Consider the following 16,330-nt stretch of genomic DNA (forward strand, 5'->3'; position numbering starts at 1 on the left):
AGACGGATCTTCTCGGATCTTCAATCTTGCTTTGCCACGTTGCTAAGCCCCGAGACAAGTTGTCCAGACTATTTGGTGGTGAGCCCATCCCAAGGTTTTGGGCTTGGAGAGACTTTACGGCTCGGAGCGTTTGAAGAAGACGGCTGGTCCCTACCCACATGTTCGCTATGCGAAACAATGCCTCCGCTGGCAACTCGCGACTCTCTGTTTCGCAGTGGTATGCCTGCTAATTAAGTCTTTGCCACGCAACTAAGCCAGCATGTTTCTTCATGCGCCCTTGGGTCTGGGGAAGCACGTGGCTGAGCATTGAAGCCCTCTATCCAGTGTCATGCGTGCGCAATGCCCATGCATTGGAGATTGGATCCAGCGGCATGTGAGCGGCACTTGCAGCTGTCACAACCATCATGTCGGGCCATACAAAAAAGCATCGAGACGTTGTTACCCGAGGAGGGAAGAAGCAAAGGAGCGGACCGCAGCGTTCGATCTATACTCGGATGCGTTTCATTGCTAAGTGACGGTTGCTTTTTCTATATGAACTGTCGCGGGAAACCGGCATCGCCGCCACATCTCGTTTTCTCCCAACGGGTGTCATTACACACTGTCGCATGTATGCCAGGCATTCACCATATCTCGATGGCGAAGTGGTCTCGTCATCTATCGGTAATCACGACCACTGTCTATGCGGAACCGATCAATCATGCACGCGATCAAAGTGCCGTATTACCACTTTACGCCCACGGCACTTACACGCATCTGACGCCCTGCTATTTGGAGACGCCGCGCTTACACTGTACATGTACTTGCGCCTGAAACATCTTTGCTATTCATATGAGTGAGATATAAGATCGACGTTATGTCAGATTCGTGAGGCGTGAGATTCGCGCACCGTACCGCAGCGGAGGCTGATGTCACATGACGCCTGATCTACATTTATCTATACTGATAGCAAGGATGATGCAAAAAGCAGACCTCGGAAGGGTCTTGAATAGCGAGGTAGAACATGTTCGGTGTGCGTTGCGTATAAGAACAAAACACTTCCAATAGTGTTCGTGTCCGGATATAGAACACGAGATGAAGCATCAACATATCCAGCTCAGGAACATCACTATCGATACGAACATACCGAGGTCAGTCGTATCGTGTATACAGTCTTCGTATCCAATCACGGGATGCCATAAACAACCATTGCACATATGTTAAGTGATCTGCCTGTCTCGATGATGGGTTTATCGTGTTTGTCATAGTAGCTCAATTGCCTACAAGCGCAGTTCACGAGAAAAATCACCAACCAGCTACACCACGAGAACACGACCCACCGAACAAGAATAACAAATCCATCTCCCGCCTAAAACATGCTCTACCTTCTATAATTCACCCGCCGCCTACCCGAGCGACGGGTCCACTATCTGCATCTAGCCCTCAGCCCCCATTAGCACGAGATCTGGCACCTTCAAAGCGACATCCGATTTGCCAGCACCTCTTACAGTAGTACACAAACCCAAACATAGAGTCCCGTAGTATCTTATCGATTAGTTATCGTTGGCGTTGGGCAGCTTTTGCTTCCATGTGCAGTAGGTACACCACAGTTGTGGCGATGTGCAGTAGCCGAAACAGCAGTTTACTTGTACGAGCAAAATGTGACAAACGCCACCGTGTGTTTTACGGAACGCTAAGCGTGTAGGTCGATGCATGAAGGAACCAGTGGAGATGCCACGGTGGAGATAAAATGTGTTGAGCTCTGCAAAGAAGATGCGATAGAGGTGTGGGTACTGCGGAGTCGAGGCAGATAAATTGTATTGCTACTTAACGACTTCTACCGGGTCACTATGGAACGAATTGGTAAGTGTGATGCGAGAATTGATGAACTCCGAGAACCAGGGATGGGGATCTCTAAGATGCTAAGCCCGTAGTCGTAGCTACACAGGAGATCATGAGAGGTCTGAATGTGTGCAATTGAGCGGTACGCTGCACTGGTCAAACATGGCTGTGGTTTCATTCAAAGTTTACAGTTGACACTGTAGTCATACTGACATACACAAGCTATGTGTATAGTTGAAGGAATGTGTCTCAGCGTCAAACCATCTCCGTCATGGGGAAATCTCAAAGATGGTCTGCATGCGAGCAACGACTGCTGTCGTCTGGCGTTCTTCTCCGCTAGTCGTATAACTCACGTCAACCATCAGGTTCGGTTGGGGAGTAGATATACTAGCGTTCGTGTCAAACTTCACGTAGAGTGTCACTGCGACGGCTGGAGTAACAAATCTCATTCGTTGCCAAACTCCATTCCATCGTGGTATCATTTCGAACAGAAAACTTCGACGGGGCCGCATGATGGCAAGTCCATTGTTCGAGCTAGAAGCCGGTATAACGCCCTGCTTTTCCATGCGCGTGTCGCATGCCCAAACCGTGAACCCATGATATGCATTTCATCCTCTAGGGACGGGGATGCTCGTGTCGATGTCCCTCATAGCCATAGTGTATCGTCAATAGAAAGGGACGATACGCTTATTGCTGCTCCCTCTGCTTCTTCTTCTCCTCGCGACCGGCGGACTTGCGCTCCAGGATTTGCTCACGGTCCTTGTCGAGCTTGAGCTTGGTGACGACGACCTTGGAGGCAGCGATGGGGATGGGGACGGACTGGCCGTTGCTCTTCTCGCGAACAACTGTGTTGTGAATTAGTATATCTGCTGGCGAGTGGGAATAGAGGGCTACGCACTGCCGTTGACGTGGAGGCAGTACTTGAGGCGGTAGACGGAGGAGATCTTGCCCTCACGTCCCTTGTTGGAGCCGCGGACGACCATGACCTCGTCCTAGGAAAAGTCAGCATACGACGAAACTGGGGGAGAAGATCTGGATACTTACATCCTTGCGGACGGGAATGCTGCGCACTCCGTGCTTCTCGCGGAGCTCCTTACTCAAAGGCGCCTGAAGGTTGTTAGAACATGTCCCATGCAATGTTCCAAGTCTCTTCATACGCTCATGATGACCCGACGCACACTACTCGGCGCACTGAAGTGCGCCTTTCGGGACTTGCGTCGAGAGCTCGCGACCATTGCGTTAACCTTGGTCATTTTTGCTGTGGGATTGGCGGTTGTCGGGTTAGTAGACAAAGTTCGTGTCGCGATCACAAAATTGGTGTTGTGAGATGTGCCTCTGCTAGGGCGGCTTCGCTTCGCTAGCGCGGTCGGAGGGTGGGTTTCTCCGCGCCGAACAGTCCGGCGCTGCAAGTCGCGTCTGCATCATAGAGCGCATCGCCGAGCCGTCGCGCACTTTCAACACGCGTCGCAGCCAGTCTGCTCTCTCGACCAGCGCATACCTTGCGCCAAGGTGCAGCCCCGATACGGACGATTCCCGAGTGCGGTATTAATATTGCATCTACACACACCCGAACCCCCGCTCACGCCTACCCGAGCCCCTTCACGCGAACCACGGTCCACATGCAGCGACCGAATCTTCCCTATATAGTGGCTTCGCAAGGGCTTGCAGACTTTTAGGAATACGTTGCTATGTCGTCAAACAACTACAACCCTTATAGCTACCCGTATCAACAAAGTTCGGCGCAACAGTATTCGGCATACCAGACTGCACCCGCTGCGAACAGCGCCGCGCAACCATCCCGCCAGTATCAGCAGCCGCCGACGACACAAGCGCAAGACTACGTCTCCTACCAGCCGCAATCGTACGCGAACCAAAACAGTGGATATGGAACGGTGCAAGATAACTCATGGAGTAGCAACAACTATGGCGGGACACGAGAGACAACCAGAGGCGCTGCCGAGGTTTTGCGGAATATGAGCAGCTCGACATCGTATACGAATAATCCCGCGCCGACGAATACCCAAGCGGGCTTCACCGCAACGAATACGGCCGCCTCTTCGCACTCCGGTCGCTACGCCGCCGGCAATTCGCATTCGCCCCAAGTACAGGCGCAACAACCCCACGCAGGCTACGGACAAGCGCAAGCGCGTCCACGGAGCGTCAACAACAATCGCGCGCAGCCAGCGAGTCGAGGCTTGCCATCACCGGCGGTGACGGCAGGGTACCCTTCCCAGACTCAGAGAACCCAAGCGATATACACCCAGCAGCAACAGCGCTCCGCCAGTCCAGCCCAGCCTCAGTACAACAATGCGCCTGTTAGCAACTCACGCAGCGCAAGTATGTCCACTACGGCGAACCAGCAGTATGGCGATTACAATGCTCGACAGCTCCCTAGCGTTGCTGCTGAAGCCTCGCGTAACTCTCAGAACGCCACATCGTCAACGGCCTACAACTACGGCAACGCGCAAATGCCTTCTGCGATCGTGCCGCCACCACCGGCACCGGCCACCAGTATGGCGGACACATACAGTGCGCAGGGCACCACCACTGTAGACCCCATGGCAGTTTACGATCCATGGCCAGAATATCAGCGAAAGCAGGCGGCGCAGCAGGCGATTCTAGATGCAGCGCGCGCAGAAGAAGAGAGGATAGCCGAGGAGACGCGCAAATTAGAGGAGCAAAAGAGGGAAGAGGAACGCAAACAACAAGAGGAAGAGGAGGCTAGGTTGCGCGCGTCACAACCCAAGCCAAGAGCGAAGAAGGCGCAAAAACAGCAAGCGAATGCGACGGAAGCAGCTTCTGCAGCATCTAGTGCCGACGGCCCTGCTGAAGCACTAGAGAGCGAGATCCGAGCCATGATGGCTAAGATGAGAGAGCTAAACAGCAAAGACCCGGCACTCCTAGCTCGAATCTGGGAAGAAGAACGCAGAGCGAAAGCGCCCAAGTCTCCGACTGCGCAGAACAAACCCGCTCCTCAGTCTGCCACCCCGCAACCCGCACAGGCTGCTCAAAACGTCACTCCCCAAGCGACGAACTCGAAGAAGAAGGCGGCACCCAAACCAGCAGCGAAGCCAGCTACGCCTGCCGTACCCCAAGCTGTTCCCGTCAGACAAGCACAGCCGACCCCTACTCGACCCACAGGTAACACTCACTGGCCACCCGAGAAGAAGGCACATTTGGCGAGCGCAGCAGCAGCATATCTCAACGCCCAAAATGACGTTCGCAAAGTTGAACCCAGCCAGATATTGGGCCTACTCAACAGCAACCCTTCCTACATCGAGTTGTGCGAACAACTGGAGCAAATGGGCCTGAAGCTAGATCGCGCCGTGTTCGCTAAGAGCCTACTCACAGCAGTACCAGACGTGAATTCTGCATCTCGCAAGGCAGTGCAGGCGGCGCCAGTTCCAGTTCAAAAACCGCCAGTGCCGCCTGCCGTCATGAGAAAGGAAGTCGCGACCCCCGTTGCGCCGACCCCTCAATACACACCAGCAACTGCCTCACCAGCGAACGGAAGCTCTTACCCGTCATTCCCAGGGAGCGCGTCGCCCGCACCTGCACCTGCGCCTGCACCCGTCGCCGAGATGGTGCCAATCAAGCCCGAGCTGAGAAAGCCAGCAAACAAGGAAGAGGCTGCTCGCAAACGCAATCTGAGCGATCTCATCGATTTGTCTCAACTTTCAGAAGAGGAAGACATGGGTCCGCCGCGCAAGAGAATGAATGCAGACCCTTACGCATCATACTCGCATCAAGATGCCATGGCCGTCGATGAAGAGCCTTCCACCCCGAACTTCCCCATTGCAAACACTCCTTCATATCAGCCACAAGCATCTGCGCCGCCGCCAGTTCATCCGCCGCCTAACGAACTCCGGTACCAGGTCTATGTTGAACCACTTGAGAAGAAGAATGCTCTCCGTCGAAACACATACAACCCTGCCACGATCGCAAGGGATGTACTCCTCGCTTGTGGACGCCATCCGTCTGAGCGCAATCTGAACCAACATCTAGATGGGCTGAGGACCACATTACCACAGATAACCTGGGAATCGGATCTTAGTACAATCAGGTGGAACTTGATTGATCCAGGACGACCTCCTCCAGGGTATTTCAAAGACGGCGTTCAAGCCTTGACTGAGGATGCAGACGATGAGGAAGACGATTCCGACGACGATGAAGCGCGTCGTGTCCGCGCTCCGCCCAGTGCGATTGGTGAAGGTGGGGCTCAGAAGGTCCAAGCTCTACCCGAAGCCATCAATCCGTTTAAGCAGAAGCGCCGCGGTCGCCCTCCTCGACACTCCCTCCCCAACGGTGCGGGTCCAGGTCCAGCGACACCCAAACGTCCGAGCAACCCCGTTTCTATGAGCCAAAGTGCCCCACGCCCTACTTCCGGTGCTGCTGGTGTTGGATATCAAGCATTCCGCTCCGCTACGGAGTATGGGCCTGATGGCAAGCCACTGCCGAAGAAGAAGGGCCGCCCAATTGGGTGGAGGAAGGCAATCCATGGATCTCCGGCTGCGCAGTCTCGTCCGGCTCTGAACGGTCACACAGGTCCTCTCAAGCACCAGCCGCCGCAACCAAGCTCATTGCGCAACGAGCCCATCCGTATCAGTTCCCGGTCGCCGAGTGTTGCAAACCATATCCCGCAGTACCGATCGTATAAGTGCAAGTGGCAGAACTGTCAGGCGGATCTGCACAATCTAGAGACACTTCAAAAGCATATATACAAGGTGCATCGCAAGGAGACTCTGGAATGCTTGTGGGATGATTGCGGAAAAGAAGTCACCAACTACGACCCTATGACGAATATGAGCATCGAGCGTCATCAGCCTCATTCCTTCGATCTAGAGAGCAACTGGCGCAATCACATACACGAAGCCCATATCAGTCCTCTGTCATGGCAGCTTGGTGATGGGCCGACTGGGGGTCTCTCTGGTAAGGAAGATAATTGATGGGCTTAGATTGTCGTTGAACACTTGGAGAGAAATGATCTAACGCTCTCATTCATAGACTCGCATGATTCTGAGGCATATCTCAGCGATGCGCAGGGACGTCAAGTCACACCACGTATCACAGTCGAGCCCGAGCGAATAGAAGCACTGAGCATGTCACCACAGGCACCTGTTGGCCAAGGTCGCGGTCGCGGACGTCCGCCCAAGCGTTCAGCGGAAGAAGAAGCCCGCGATGCGCATGAAAGACTTGTGTCGCTCAAGAAGCGCATTGGTGGACCCGGTATGGATCGTGGAGGCGTAACGCTTGCCAACGAGAAGCGTCGAAGGGGTTTCATCGAAGGCGACGAGGAAGAGGAGGAGCTGGTAGATGCCGAGGATTGAGGACTGTGAATAACTTCAGATTTGATAGTTTTGTATAAGTACGCGTATACCCATAGCGAGGACAAGGCGCATTGGGAGTCTTTATGGGTGCGCAGTAGAAGGAAACCGAAGCATGTCTCCATGCGTAAGCCATAGCCTATTGAACTATGTTAAATCCATCAGCGGCCAAACCGCTATATTGATACGCCAGAACTCCATGCCCCCATTTGATAAAAGTCACCGACCTGCAAGTGGTATCCTTTGTCCTCCCTCCAGCCTCTTTCCTTGTTGTGACCCTCTCCCACGTATGCACCGCGCAACTCATGCCTTGACCTTGCCTGACGCGGCCTTGGGCTTCTCCTCAACTTTGTGATCGTCGGAATTGACCTCGAGGAAATGGTATAGGACGATGAGCAGCATGGCAGCGCTTCCGAGGAAGATGGCGAGCGAGTAGAGTTGGCTGTCGGTAATCATCTTGGGTGCGACCGCGCGTCAAGTGTAGCTGGGTGACAGGTGTAAGGCGTCAAGGGCGCTGCGGAGTTGTTAGTAAACACAATGGACGAGACGAAGATGCCAAGAGCTTACGGAAGCTAGATGCGACAGAACAATTCGAGAGCCGGGAATGTCGCGACAGTATTGGATGCGCAGCGATTGACTCTTGGGGTTCATGTGAAGGCCACCTTGAAGCTTCGGGAATGTCGGCGAAGGTAGGGCTGGCTCTAGCGCCAGATGCTCCGCCACTCGAAATTCCACCCCACACAGCGTCATTCTCACTTTGACACACACGACCCAGGTCCCATATCCCCCGCCAGGCACCGAATTTTCGACTCTCCAGGGCGTCCGGATCCTTGGAATATCCCAATCCGCCCACCCCACTGTCACTTCAACGCCCGTACACAATAAGCCAAGATGCCACCCAAAGGCAAGGGCGAGCAGCCCAAGGTGAAGAAGGTCGCCGTAGACAAGACCTTTGGTATGAAAAATAAGAAGGGAGGAGCCGCCCAGAAGCAGATTGCGCAACTCAAAGCCACCACCGCATCAGGTGGCACACCCGACGAAAAGCGCAAGGCCGCTGAGAAAGCCCAACGCGAGAAAGACAAGGCGGCGGCAGAACAAGCCCGCAAAGAGACCGCTGAGCTCTTCAAACCAGTGCAGGTCCAGAAAGTACCTTTTGGTACCGACCCTAAGACCGTACTATGCCAGTTCTACAAGAAGGGAAACTGCGAAAAGGGCAAGAAGTGCAAGTTCAGCCATGACCTGGCCATCGAGCGCAAAACAGAGAAGAGGAGTTTATACACCGATAACAGAGACCAAGAAAAGGAAGAGGAAGAGGAGCGACGGAAGAAGGATAACATGGACGATTGGGACGAGGAAAAGCTGCGACAGGTCGTTCTCAGCAAGCACGGCAACCCAAAGACCACAACAGACAAAGTGTGCAAGTACTTTGTTCAGGCTATCGAGGATCAGAAGTATGGTTGGTTCTGGACATGCCCGAACGGAGGTGAGTTTCGACAACGAAATGCATGTGAGGCGCGCGCTGACCTGTATCTAAGGCGACAAGTGCATGTACAAGCACTCTCTACCACCTGGGTACGTATTCTCAATTCATTATCGCCATACAGAATGAGCACATCTGGGAATCGAAACTAACATGTCCTTCAGATTCGTTATCAAGACTAGGGAACAACGCGCCGCCGAAAAGGCCCTAATGGCCAACTCACCACTCAACACCCTCACCCTCGAAGACTTCCTTGAATCTGAACGACACAAGCTTACCGGCAAGCTCACACCTGTCACGCCTGAAACATTTGCCAAGTGGAAGAAGGAGCGTATCGACAAGAAGCAGGCTGAGGAGGAGGCCAAGAAGATGAAGGATGCCACTGGTAGGGCTATGTTCGAGAAGGGTGACTGGGCACAAGACAGCGATGCGGATAGTGATGATGAGGGTGGCGATGAGTGGAACTTGGAGACCATGAGGAAGGAAACCGAGGCAGCGAGAGCGCGAAAGGAAGAGGAGCGAATGGCAGTCGCACTCGGCAACATGACAGTATCTTGAGGATATCCATCTACTTTGGATCGAACACCACAGGGGGAGATGAAGCGGGAAAACCTCGCCGGTTGCCACACAATGCTGCAAAAGCTTGCGGGGCATTACCGGGACCTGGCTTCGATGGAAGTATGTGGAGGCGACAGATTGACTTGATGCAGTCTTTTTTGCATCATCAGCATGTTTGGCCGTGTCTGGGCTTCAGCGTTCATGCGGCATGTCCCGAACATTATACGCAAAGCTTAGTCGGCTTTGTGTGAACGGCGCTGGCGTCTGGGTTCTGGTATATATTATTGGTATCATACATGATTGTACGAATACAGAAGTACATTCACCGGGGCAAGTTGCTCTACGGACTCGCATTATTGTGGTACTTAATGGGTGCGTCTGATTGAAAGTGAGATGAATGTCAACGAGGTCAAGCGTGAATGCCGATGTCGAAACAAGCTGGCGTAAGATGCCTTGGGTCGCAAAGATTATGATGATCTACATGATGTGAGCTTTCTTACACCCAGAACGTTTCGTCAATCACGATACATATCACCACGGCCAATTTCAACATCTGCACGGTACATTTCAGGATCAAGACGGAGGATTTCGAGACCGTCACGGCGAAATTTAGATCGTGTTCATTCACTAGCAGCAATGCTCCTATTGAAGCTATGACATTCTGCGGCAACACCCTCGATGCAAACTCCACGGGAAGCATACTCGGTACTCGCAAGCGTAGTCTTACTTACACGTGCAGCCTTATCATCATCTCAACGACAAGCTTCGGCCCTATTACCACCCCTCTCATTGGCAGTACACACACCCTCGTACGAAGTCAAAAACAAAAAAGAATACTACTCACACACCGAACACCAAGGGAAGAAGAAGCGGTAAATGTAAGCGGCCGAAACACTCCACTTCACGATACTCCATACCATGCTCGCCTGCCTTGCCCAGATCGCGGCTGCGCGTCACCTAACCTGCATCCAACCACACTAGCCCTCCAAAAGGCAAAGTGTGAGATGTGTCTTGGCACTCAAAATGCCGCGCATCAGTTCCGCCAACGCCTAGTCAGACTCCCCGCAACATGACGGCATGCCCATTCGGCGGACGCGGCGACCCACGTACCCAGGTCCCCAGGCCCTGGTTCCCTCTCTTGCGCATCCGAAGTCGTGTGCCGGCGCGCACTACGCACTCCCGAGTTGTCTTGCCATGACGAAGACGCGGCCGAGGCTAGCCTTGGTCCGTGGTTTGATGGCGTCGTTTACTGATTCTTAAAGAGCAGGTGCCGGTCACTGGGATCGTCGGTTACTGTTCGAGTTAATATACTTTATACCCTTTTTACATCCTTTACGCCTCTTTCTTTACGCCTTGTCGCCTGCATTGAGCATTTCGGTGTAGCTGAGAGCGAAGAGATTACTTGACTTGATCATTGAGTGTGGGGCATCATCCGTATTCCCGGATCGTTCCCGTTGCGTTTGTATCTGCCCGAGAGCCTCTTCTTTGGATCTTATTTGAAAGAATAGCAATGGCGGTGGAAAACTACGATATCGTTATCGTGGGCGCAGGACCCGTTGGTCTCTGTCTGTCAACATGTCTCGCGAGATGGGGATACAAGATCAAGCACATTGACAATCGACCGGAGCCGACCGCCACTGGACGCGCAGACGGAATCCAGCCGCGTTCCCTCGATCTCCTACGCAATATGGGTCTCAAGCGAAAGATTATGGAATACGAGCCTGCAAAGGTTTATGAGGTGGCTTTTTGGGATCCGGCGCAAAAGGGTATCCACAGGACGGGGACTTGGGCTAGTTGTCCAAAGTTCATCGATGCGCGGTATCCGTTTACTACCCTTCTTCACCAGGGTATGATCGAGAGGACGTTTATTGGGGATATTGAGAAGAATGGTGGTCAGATCCAAAGACCCTGGACGATTAAGGGCTTCAAGAACGATGGCAAGGATCAGACTTATCCTGTTGAGGTCAACCTGGCGCATGTCGATGGCACCCACGAAGAGACTGTACGCGCAAAGTACTTGTTTAGCGGAGAGGGAGCGAGAAGTTTTGTCCGGGATCAGCTGGGTGTCAAGATGATCTATAAGGATCCTATTGCGCATGTTTGGGGTGTCATGGATGGTGTTGTCAGGACGAACTTCCCTGACATCAAGGTACGTGGTTTCCAATGTTCTTTGCTCTCTTCGATATTAACAGCAATGTAGATGAAATGCACAATCCACTCCGACAACGGCTCCATTATGATCATCCCACGCGAGAACAACATGGTCCGCTTGTACATCCAAGTCGCATCTTCCACGGACAAAGACTGGGACCCGCGGAAATCCGCCACTGCGGAGGATGTTCAGGCGCGTGCCAAAAAGATCTTCGAACCGTACACCATCTCTTGGGATCGTGTGGAATGGTACTCAGTCTACCCTATCGGCCAGGGTATCGCGGAACGCTACACACTTGACGAGCGCGTCTTCATGGGTGGCGACGCATGCCACACACATAGCCCCAAGGCTGGGCAGGGCATGAACACAGCGTTTTTGGACGCAGTAAACATCGCTTGGAAGATCCATCATGTGGAGAGCGGCTGGGCACCCCGATCCCTCCTCTCAACATATGAGTCCGAACGTAAACTCATCGCCGAAACGCTCCTCGACTTCGACGCCCGCTACGCAAAGCTCTTCTCCGCACGGATACCATCAGCCGGCGAAGTCGCCGGCGCATCCGCAAAAGAAGCCCCGGAAGACAACGAATTCATCAAGACATTCAAAGCCAGCTGCGAGTTCACCAGCGGATACGGCGTAGCCTACAAACCCAACATGATAAACTGGGGCCCCGAACACTCCGCCCAGCACCCCCTCATTCTCTCCTACCAAAACGGCACAAGCCAACGGACAGGAAGAATCATGACCCCTGCAACCGTCACACGAGTCGTAGACGCCAACGTCGTACATCTCGAACAAGAAATCCCTATGAACGGCTCCTACCGCATGTTCATCTTTGGCGGTAGCTTGGATAAGAGCGCAACAGCACTTAGAGATCTGGCGACGCAGATGTCATCTCCTACATCGTTCTTTAGCACGTCCCTCCACCGCGATATCAAGGAGAAAGACCGATACCACGAACGCCACAACCCCCACACCGATTTCCTTTCTCTTGCACTCGTTTTCTCAGCACCGCGCTCAAGTATTCACATCGATGAGCAACTACCTCAGCCTTTCAGCCGCTACGCCGATCACGTTTATGCCGATGATGTCTGGGACCAAAGGGTGCCTGATGCAAAGGCTGCGGCGCATGCTAAGATGGGTCTTGATGAGGAGACAGGTGGTGTTGTCGTTGTACGGCCGGACGGCTACGTTGGTATCGTTGTTAAGCTGGCTGAAGGAAAGGGCACATGTGAAGCGTTGGATGCGTGGTTCTCGGGGGTTACAGGGAAGAAGCTTGGGGGTGAGAGGGCGAGTTTGTAGATGAGTGGGATTTGCATAGCGTTTCAAATTCAAACAAGTTCGAAATTACTCAGAATCAAACATGCGAATACACATTTGGCGTAACACTGAGGTTTATTGCGACGATGGACTTCCATGTGCAGGGAAACGATGACGTCATCATACATGGTCGTGCCGCTTAGTTGTAGACGCGTTGGAGGTTTGCAAGCCACTCATATAGTTTATGCACCATGCTGAATACACACGAACTATTTTCAGCGGCTATCGCGACTCATCCTAGCCTTACACCCAGATAGGAAAACGAGTAAACGCGCCGTGCAACAAGCGATGTAAGCACTACCACGAGTACTGATACGGCCACCGATGATGATCTCTTTCCGTGTTTACTCATTGGCTTTGGATGACGCAACAATAAGTTTACGCTCACACGAGGGAACGAGGCTTGATCTAGAGATGCAGTAGTTCCTCCTAATGGCTTGAATCTGTCCCCGCAGAATGAGATACTGAGAGTAAGCCAAGTATGTCGTGGGAGGCCTAAATGCCAGCGCGGCGTGCTACCTCCTGGGCGTAGGTTGCAGGAGAGGGGGTGATATCGGCATACAAAAGCATGGAGAAATACCTCAATCGTCATACCAACTTCTCTGTGCTCGAAGAAATTGATATCGAGCTCCCAATAGAAACACCATGGCGCAGAGATCCCTCTACGTAGCAGGCCTGGCGCCCCTTCTCTTCGCAGTCCTCTACTTCCAGCTAGGCAACCTCACCTCCCTCTTCAACCATGCCACCCAAATCCTCAGCCAGCAACCCTTCCCCACCAAACCCCCCATAATCATGGCCGCAACCCCCGCCTTCAGCCACATGGAAAAGATTACCACAATAACCCAAGGTCTCATCTCCCGCGGCTACTCCGTACACTTCATCTCCGGGCCCGAGTTTCAAGACTACATCGAATCAATCGGGGCAACATACATCGGCATCGAAGGCCAAGGCCCGCAAATCATGTCTGGAGAAGACCTAGGCCAGTTTATTAGTCTGCAGGGTGATGAACAGGAGGTTTTTGCTTTTAAGAATATTTTTATCAAGACTATACCCGCGCAATACCGCACGCTGCAACGTACGTTCCGGGAATTTCGAGATCAGTATGGGGAGGAGGAGAAGATGGTATTTATCTTCGATTGCACGTACGGCGGGCTCGCTCCCGTTGTACATGGCGCGCCTGGTATCCGGCCTGATGCTTCCATCGCTATAGGTCTAGCTCCGTATGCAGCAGCCAGCAACGACACCTTCCCCTTCCGCTCAGGAAAATACCCAGACACCAGTCCTGAGAGCCAGAAGGTGCATTTTGAAGCCCAGCAAGCGCATCGCAGGGAACATCCGATTGACACCCCCGTTAACGCGGCTGTCGATGCTCTGCTACTAGAAATGGGCGCTACGACAACGACGCCGAGTCTGTACGATATGATGATGCGCGCCTCAGATGTGTATCTGCAATACGGGATCCCGGCGTTCGAATGGGAGCGGAGTGACTGGCGTCCGCATCTCAGGTTTATGGGCGCGCCTGTCGCGGTCGGTATTGCGGAACATAGTCTGCCTGGGTGGTGGGGCGATGTGCTTGAAGCGAAGGCTGCGGGGAAGACGATTGTTGCTGTGTCTTCTAGTAGTGTGGTATATGATACTAGTGCGCTTATCAAACCGGCGTTGGAGGCGTTTGGCGGGAGGGAAGATGTTTTTGTTGTGGCTACGTTGGTTACGTCTGATGTGGAGATGTTGGATTTCGCCATACCAGCGAATGCGAGGGTAGCGAAGTTTATTCCGCTAGATTTGGCGCTGCCGGATGTACGTAAACCCAGTATTGCAGGTGTGTATGTGTATGCTGACACCAAAGCAGGTTGACGTTTTGGTCACGAACGGCGGATACGGCACCATCCAACAATCGCTTCGCGCAGGTGTACCTATGATCGTCTCGGGTAACGGACAAGATAAACTGCATACCGGCACTCTGATAAACTACAGAGGCTTTGGTATCTATCATGCTGTACCGCAAGTAACGCCGGGACTGCTGACGGAGACTTTCGACAAGATTATGGGCAACGCCACATACAAGTACGTTGTCTCTTACCTATCTATCAGTGTTGTGCGACTGAGTGACGGACACGGAGCTGACGAGAAATAGGCAGAGGCTCGATACCATCAGGAAGGAATACGAGACGTATAACGCGGTGGATGTTGTCGAGGATACGATCAAGAAGGTGGTCAATGGTGAACTGGTCTTCTAGGTATCTGAGTGGATGTCAGCGACGTACGACTATCGCGAAAGATGCCTAGTATTCGCGTACTTGGTTGATGAGGAAATGTGAATAAGGACTTGCATAACCTATGTCTTCTGTGTGTAACTGTTGGCGTATGCTACTGCTGTGCTCATGAAACTAAGTAACCCGTCTACCATGTCGCATAGTGTGGGCAAAGTAAGAAGTTGAGTCCGATACTCCGCTAGAATTGTACTTTATTGCAGCTAGCAAATGACCACCATTCTTAAAGTCTCTACAAGTTACGTGTAAAAAACACCTTAGCCTATTCGTTAAGAAGGAGAGTGTGCGAAGCATCTAGAGAGGTAAAAACGAAATGCAACATCTCCTGCAATATCCATGTCACGCAATTGACATCGTCCAAAATAAAAAAGATATTCTTTGAACCCTTTGTCGTCGACACCAGCAACGCTAGATATCTTTGTGACGCGTCAGCTGGCAAAAAGAATGCCCCCCAGCAGGATCGAACTGCTGACCTCGGGATATCTGCTCTGCCGAACAGTCATAGAGTATATGAGACCCACGTGATAACCAACTACACCAGGGAGGCTTTTGCGGTCAAGCTTCAGATGGTGACATAGGATGCCACCTGCTGCGAAACCGCTGCACCGGAGAGGTGCTGTTTGATTGATGACAATTTCTCCCAGTAAAACATTTATAATGTCAATAAATCGAGCGGTGGAGTGCGTGTGGAGCAAGAAATAATCGAAACTTCAACTGCGAATTTGATAGGCTGCGTAGAATTGGTGTGCTGGTCGGGTGACACATCGCTGTTTGAAATGTGGGTAATTACCGCGATGTGCGCTAACTCCCGAGGTACGCTGCAGATGTGGACCCAAGTCCTCAGCCTCTTACCAATGAAACCCGACAAAACTGTGATAACGAAACAGTGCTCGTAAGGTTGCTTTCCCTTGTGTATCGACTGGAAAATGCGTGCATATCTGAAGGGGTGCTGTTTTCCAGTCCAAAAATATGCATTTTGGACCAATTTGCTCCGGCAAAAAGCTACAACTTCGCGGGCAAGCCTTCCCGGACGACAGGAGCCTACGCACGCAAAAAGAATGGTCACTACGAGGGTCGAACTCGCGACCTTGGCGTTATTAGCACCACGCTCTAACCAACTGAGCTAAGCGACCGATGTTTGGTTGTTTCGATGGAGGTTTGCCAATCCTGACGGGATATGAAGGAAGAATACGAACGACACTCCTCTAGGTTGTTCGAGTATCTCAAGCCTTGCTGTTCATGTCAGCATTAAGCAGACGAAGTTTGGTGGGGTGAAAATTCCACTTCGGAGATTTCGGATGACTGTCATGGTGGGGCAGCCACAGAACCTGCAATGTCAGAAGCAGACCTGGTAAATCTGACATGATCCCAGCGCTCACGTTGACTGGTAGTTGCTGAGGTAGATACG

General features: G+C 52.5%; 5 protein-coding genes and 2 non-coding genes across 7 annotated transcripts; 3 read left to right on the forward strand and 4 right to left on the reverse strand.

Moving 5' to 3' along the window:
- Positions 1–2,505: 2,505 nt before the first annotated feature.
- RPL26B (60S ribosomal protein L26B) lies at positions 2,506–3,071 on the reverse strand (the record flags this gene model as incomplete). The annotated part of the gene is made up of 4 exons (XM_049397081.1): positions 2,506–2,663; positions 2,717–2,810; positions 2,863–2,925; positions 2,976–3,071. The coding sequence occupies 4 exons, from the start codon at positions 3,069–3,071 to the stop codon at positions 2,506–2,508; spliced, it is 411 nt and encodes a 136-aa protein (XP_049257423.1).
- A 435-nt stretch (positions 3,072–3,506) lies between these two features.
- Positions 3,507–7,145, forward strand: J4E88_003429 (uncharacterized protein; the record flags this gene model as incomplete). The annotated part of the gene is made up of 3 exons (XM_049397082.1): positions 3,507–3,511; positions 3,536–6,747; positions 6,823–7,145. 3 exons carry the CDS (start codon positions 3,507–3,509, stop codon positions 7,143–7,145), a joined length of 3,540 nt encoding a protein of 1,179 aa, XP_049257424.1.
- Positions 7,146–7,445: 300 nt separating this feature from the next.
- J4E88_003430 (uncharacterized protein) lies at positions 7,446–7,793 on the reverse strand (the record flags this gene model as incomplete). The annotated part of the gene is made up of 2 exons (XM_049397083.1): positions 7,446–7,598; positions 7,710–7,793. The coding sequence occupies 2 exons, from the start codon at positions 7,791–7,793 to the stop codon at positions 7,446–7,448; spliced, it is 237 nt and encodes a 78-aa protein (XP_049257425.1).
- A 240-nt stretch (positions 7,794–8,033) lies between these two features.
- J4E88_003431 (uncharacterized protein) lies at positions 8,034–9,180 on the forward strand (the record flags this gene model as incomplete). Its single annotated transcript, XM_049397084.1, has 3 exons — positions 8,034–8,625; positions 8,678–8,714; positions 8,787–9,180. The coding sequence occupies 3 exons, from the start codon at positions 8,034–8,036 to the stop codon at positions 9,178–9,180; spliced, it is 1,023 nt and encodes a 340-aa protein (XP_049257426.1).
- Positions 9,181–10,690: 1,510 nt separating this feature from the next.
- On the forward strand, positions 10,691–12,634 carry J4E88_003432 (uncharacterized protein; the record flags this gene model as incomplete). The annotated part of the gene is made up of 2 exons (XM_049397085.1): positions 10,691–11,329; positions 11,381–12,634. 2 exons carry the CDS (start codon positions 10,691–10,693, stop codon positions 12,632–12,634), a joined length of 1,893 nt encoding a protein of 630 aa, XP_049257427.1.
- Positions 12,635–15,367: 2,733 nt separating this feature from the next.
- Positions 15,368–15,469, reverse strand: J4E88_003433. Its single transcript has one exon. It is a non-coding gene; the product is annotated as a tRNA-Met (tRNA).
- Positions 15,470–15,981: 512 nt separating this feature from the next.
- J4E88_003434 lies at positions 15,982–16,055 on the reverse strand. The gene has a single exon. It is a non-coding gene; the product is annotated as a tRNA-Ile (tRNA).
- Between the last annotated feature and the right edge of the window lie 275 nt (positions 16,056–16,330).

The sequence above is a fragment of the Alternaria novae-zelandiae genome, assembly GCF_023758075.1.
Source record: "Alternaria novae-zelandiae strain BMP 2774 chromosome Unknown scaffold_5, whole genome shotgun sequence".
Taxonomy (NCBI): domain Eukaryota; kingdom Fungi; phylum Ascomycota; class Dothideomycetes; order Pleosporales; family Pleosporaceae; genus Alternaria; species Alternaria novae-zelandiae.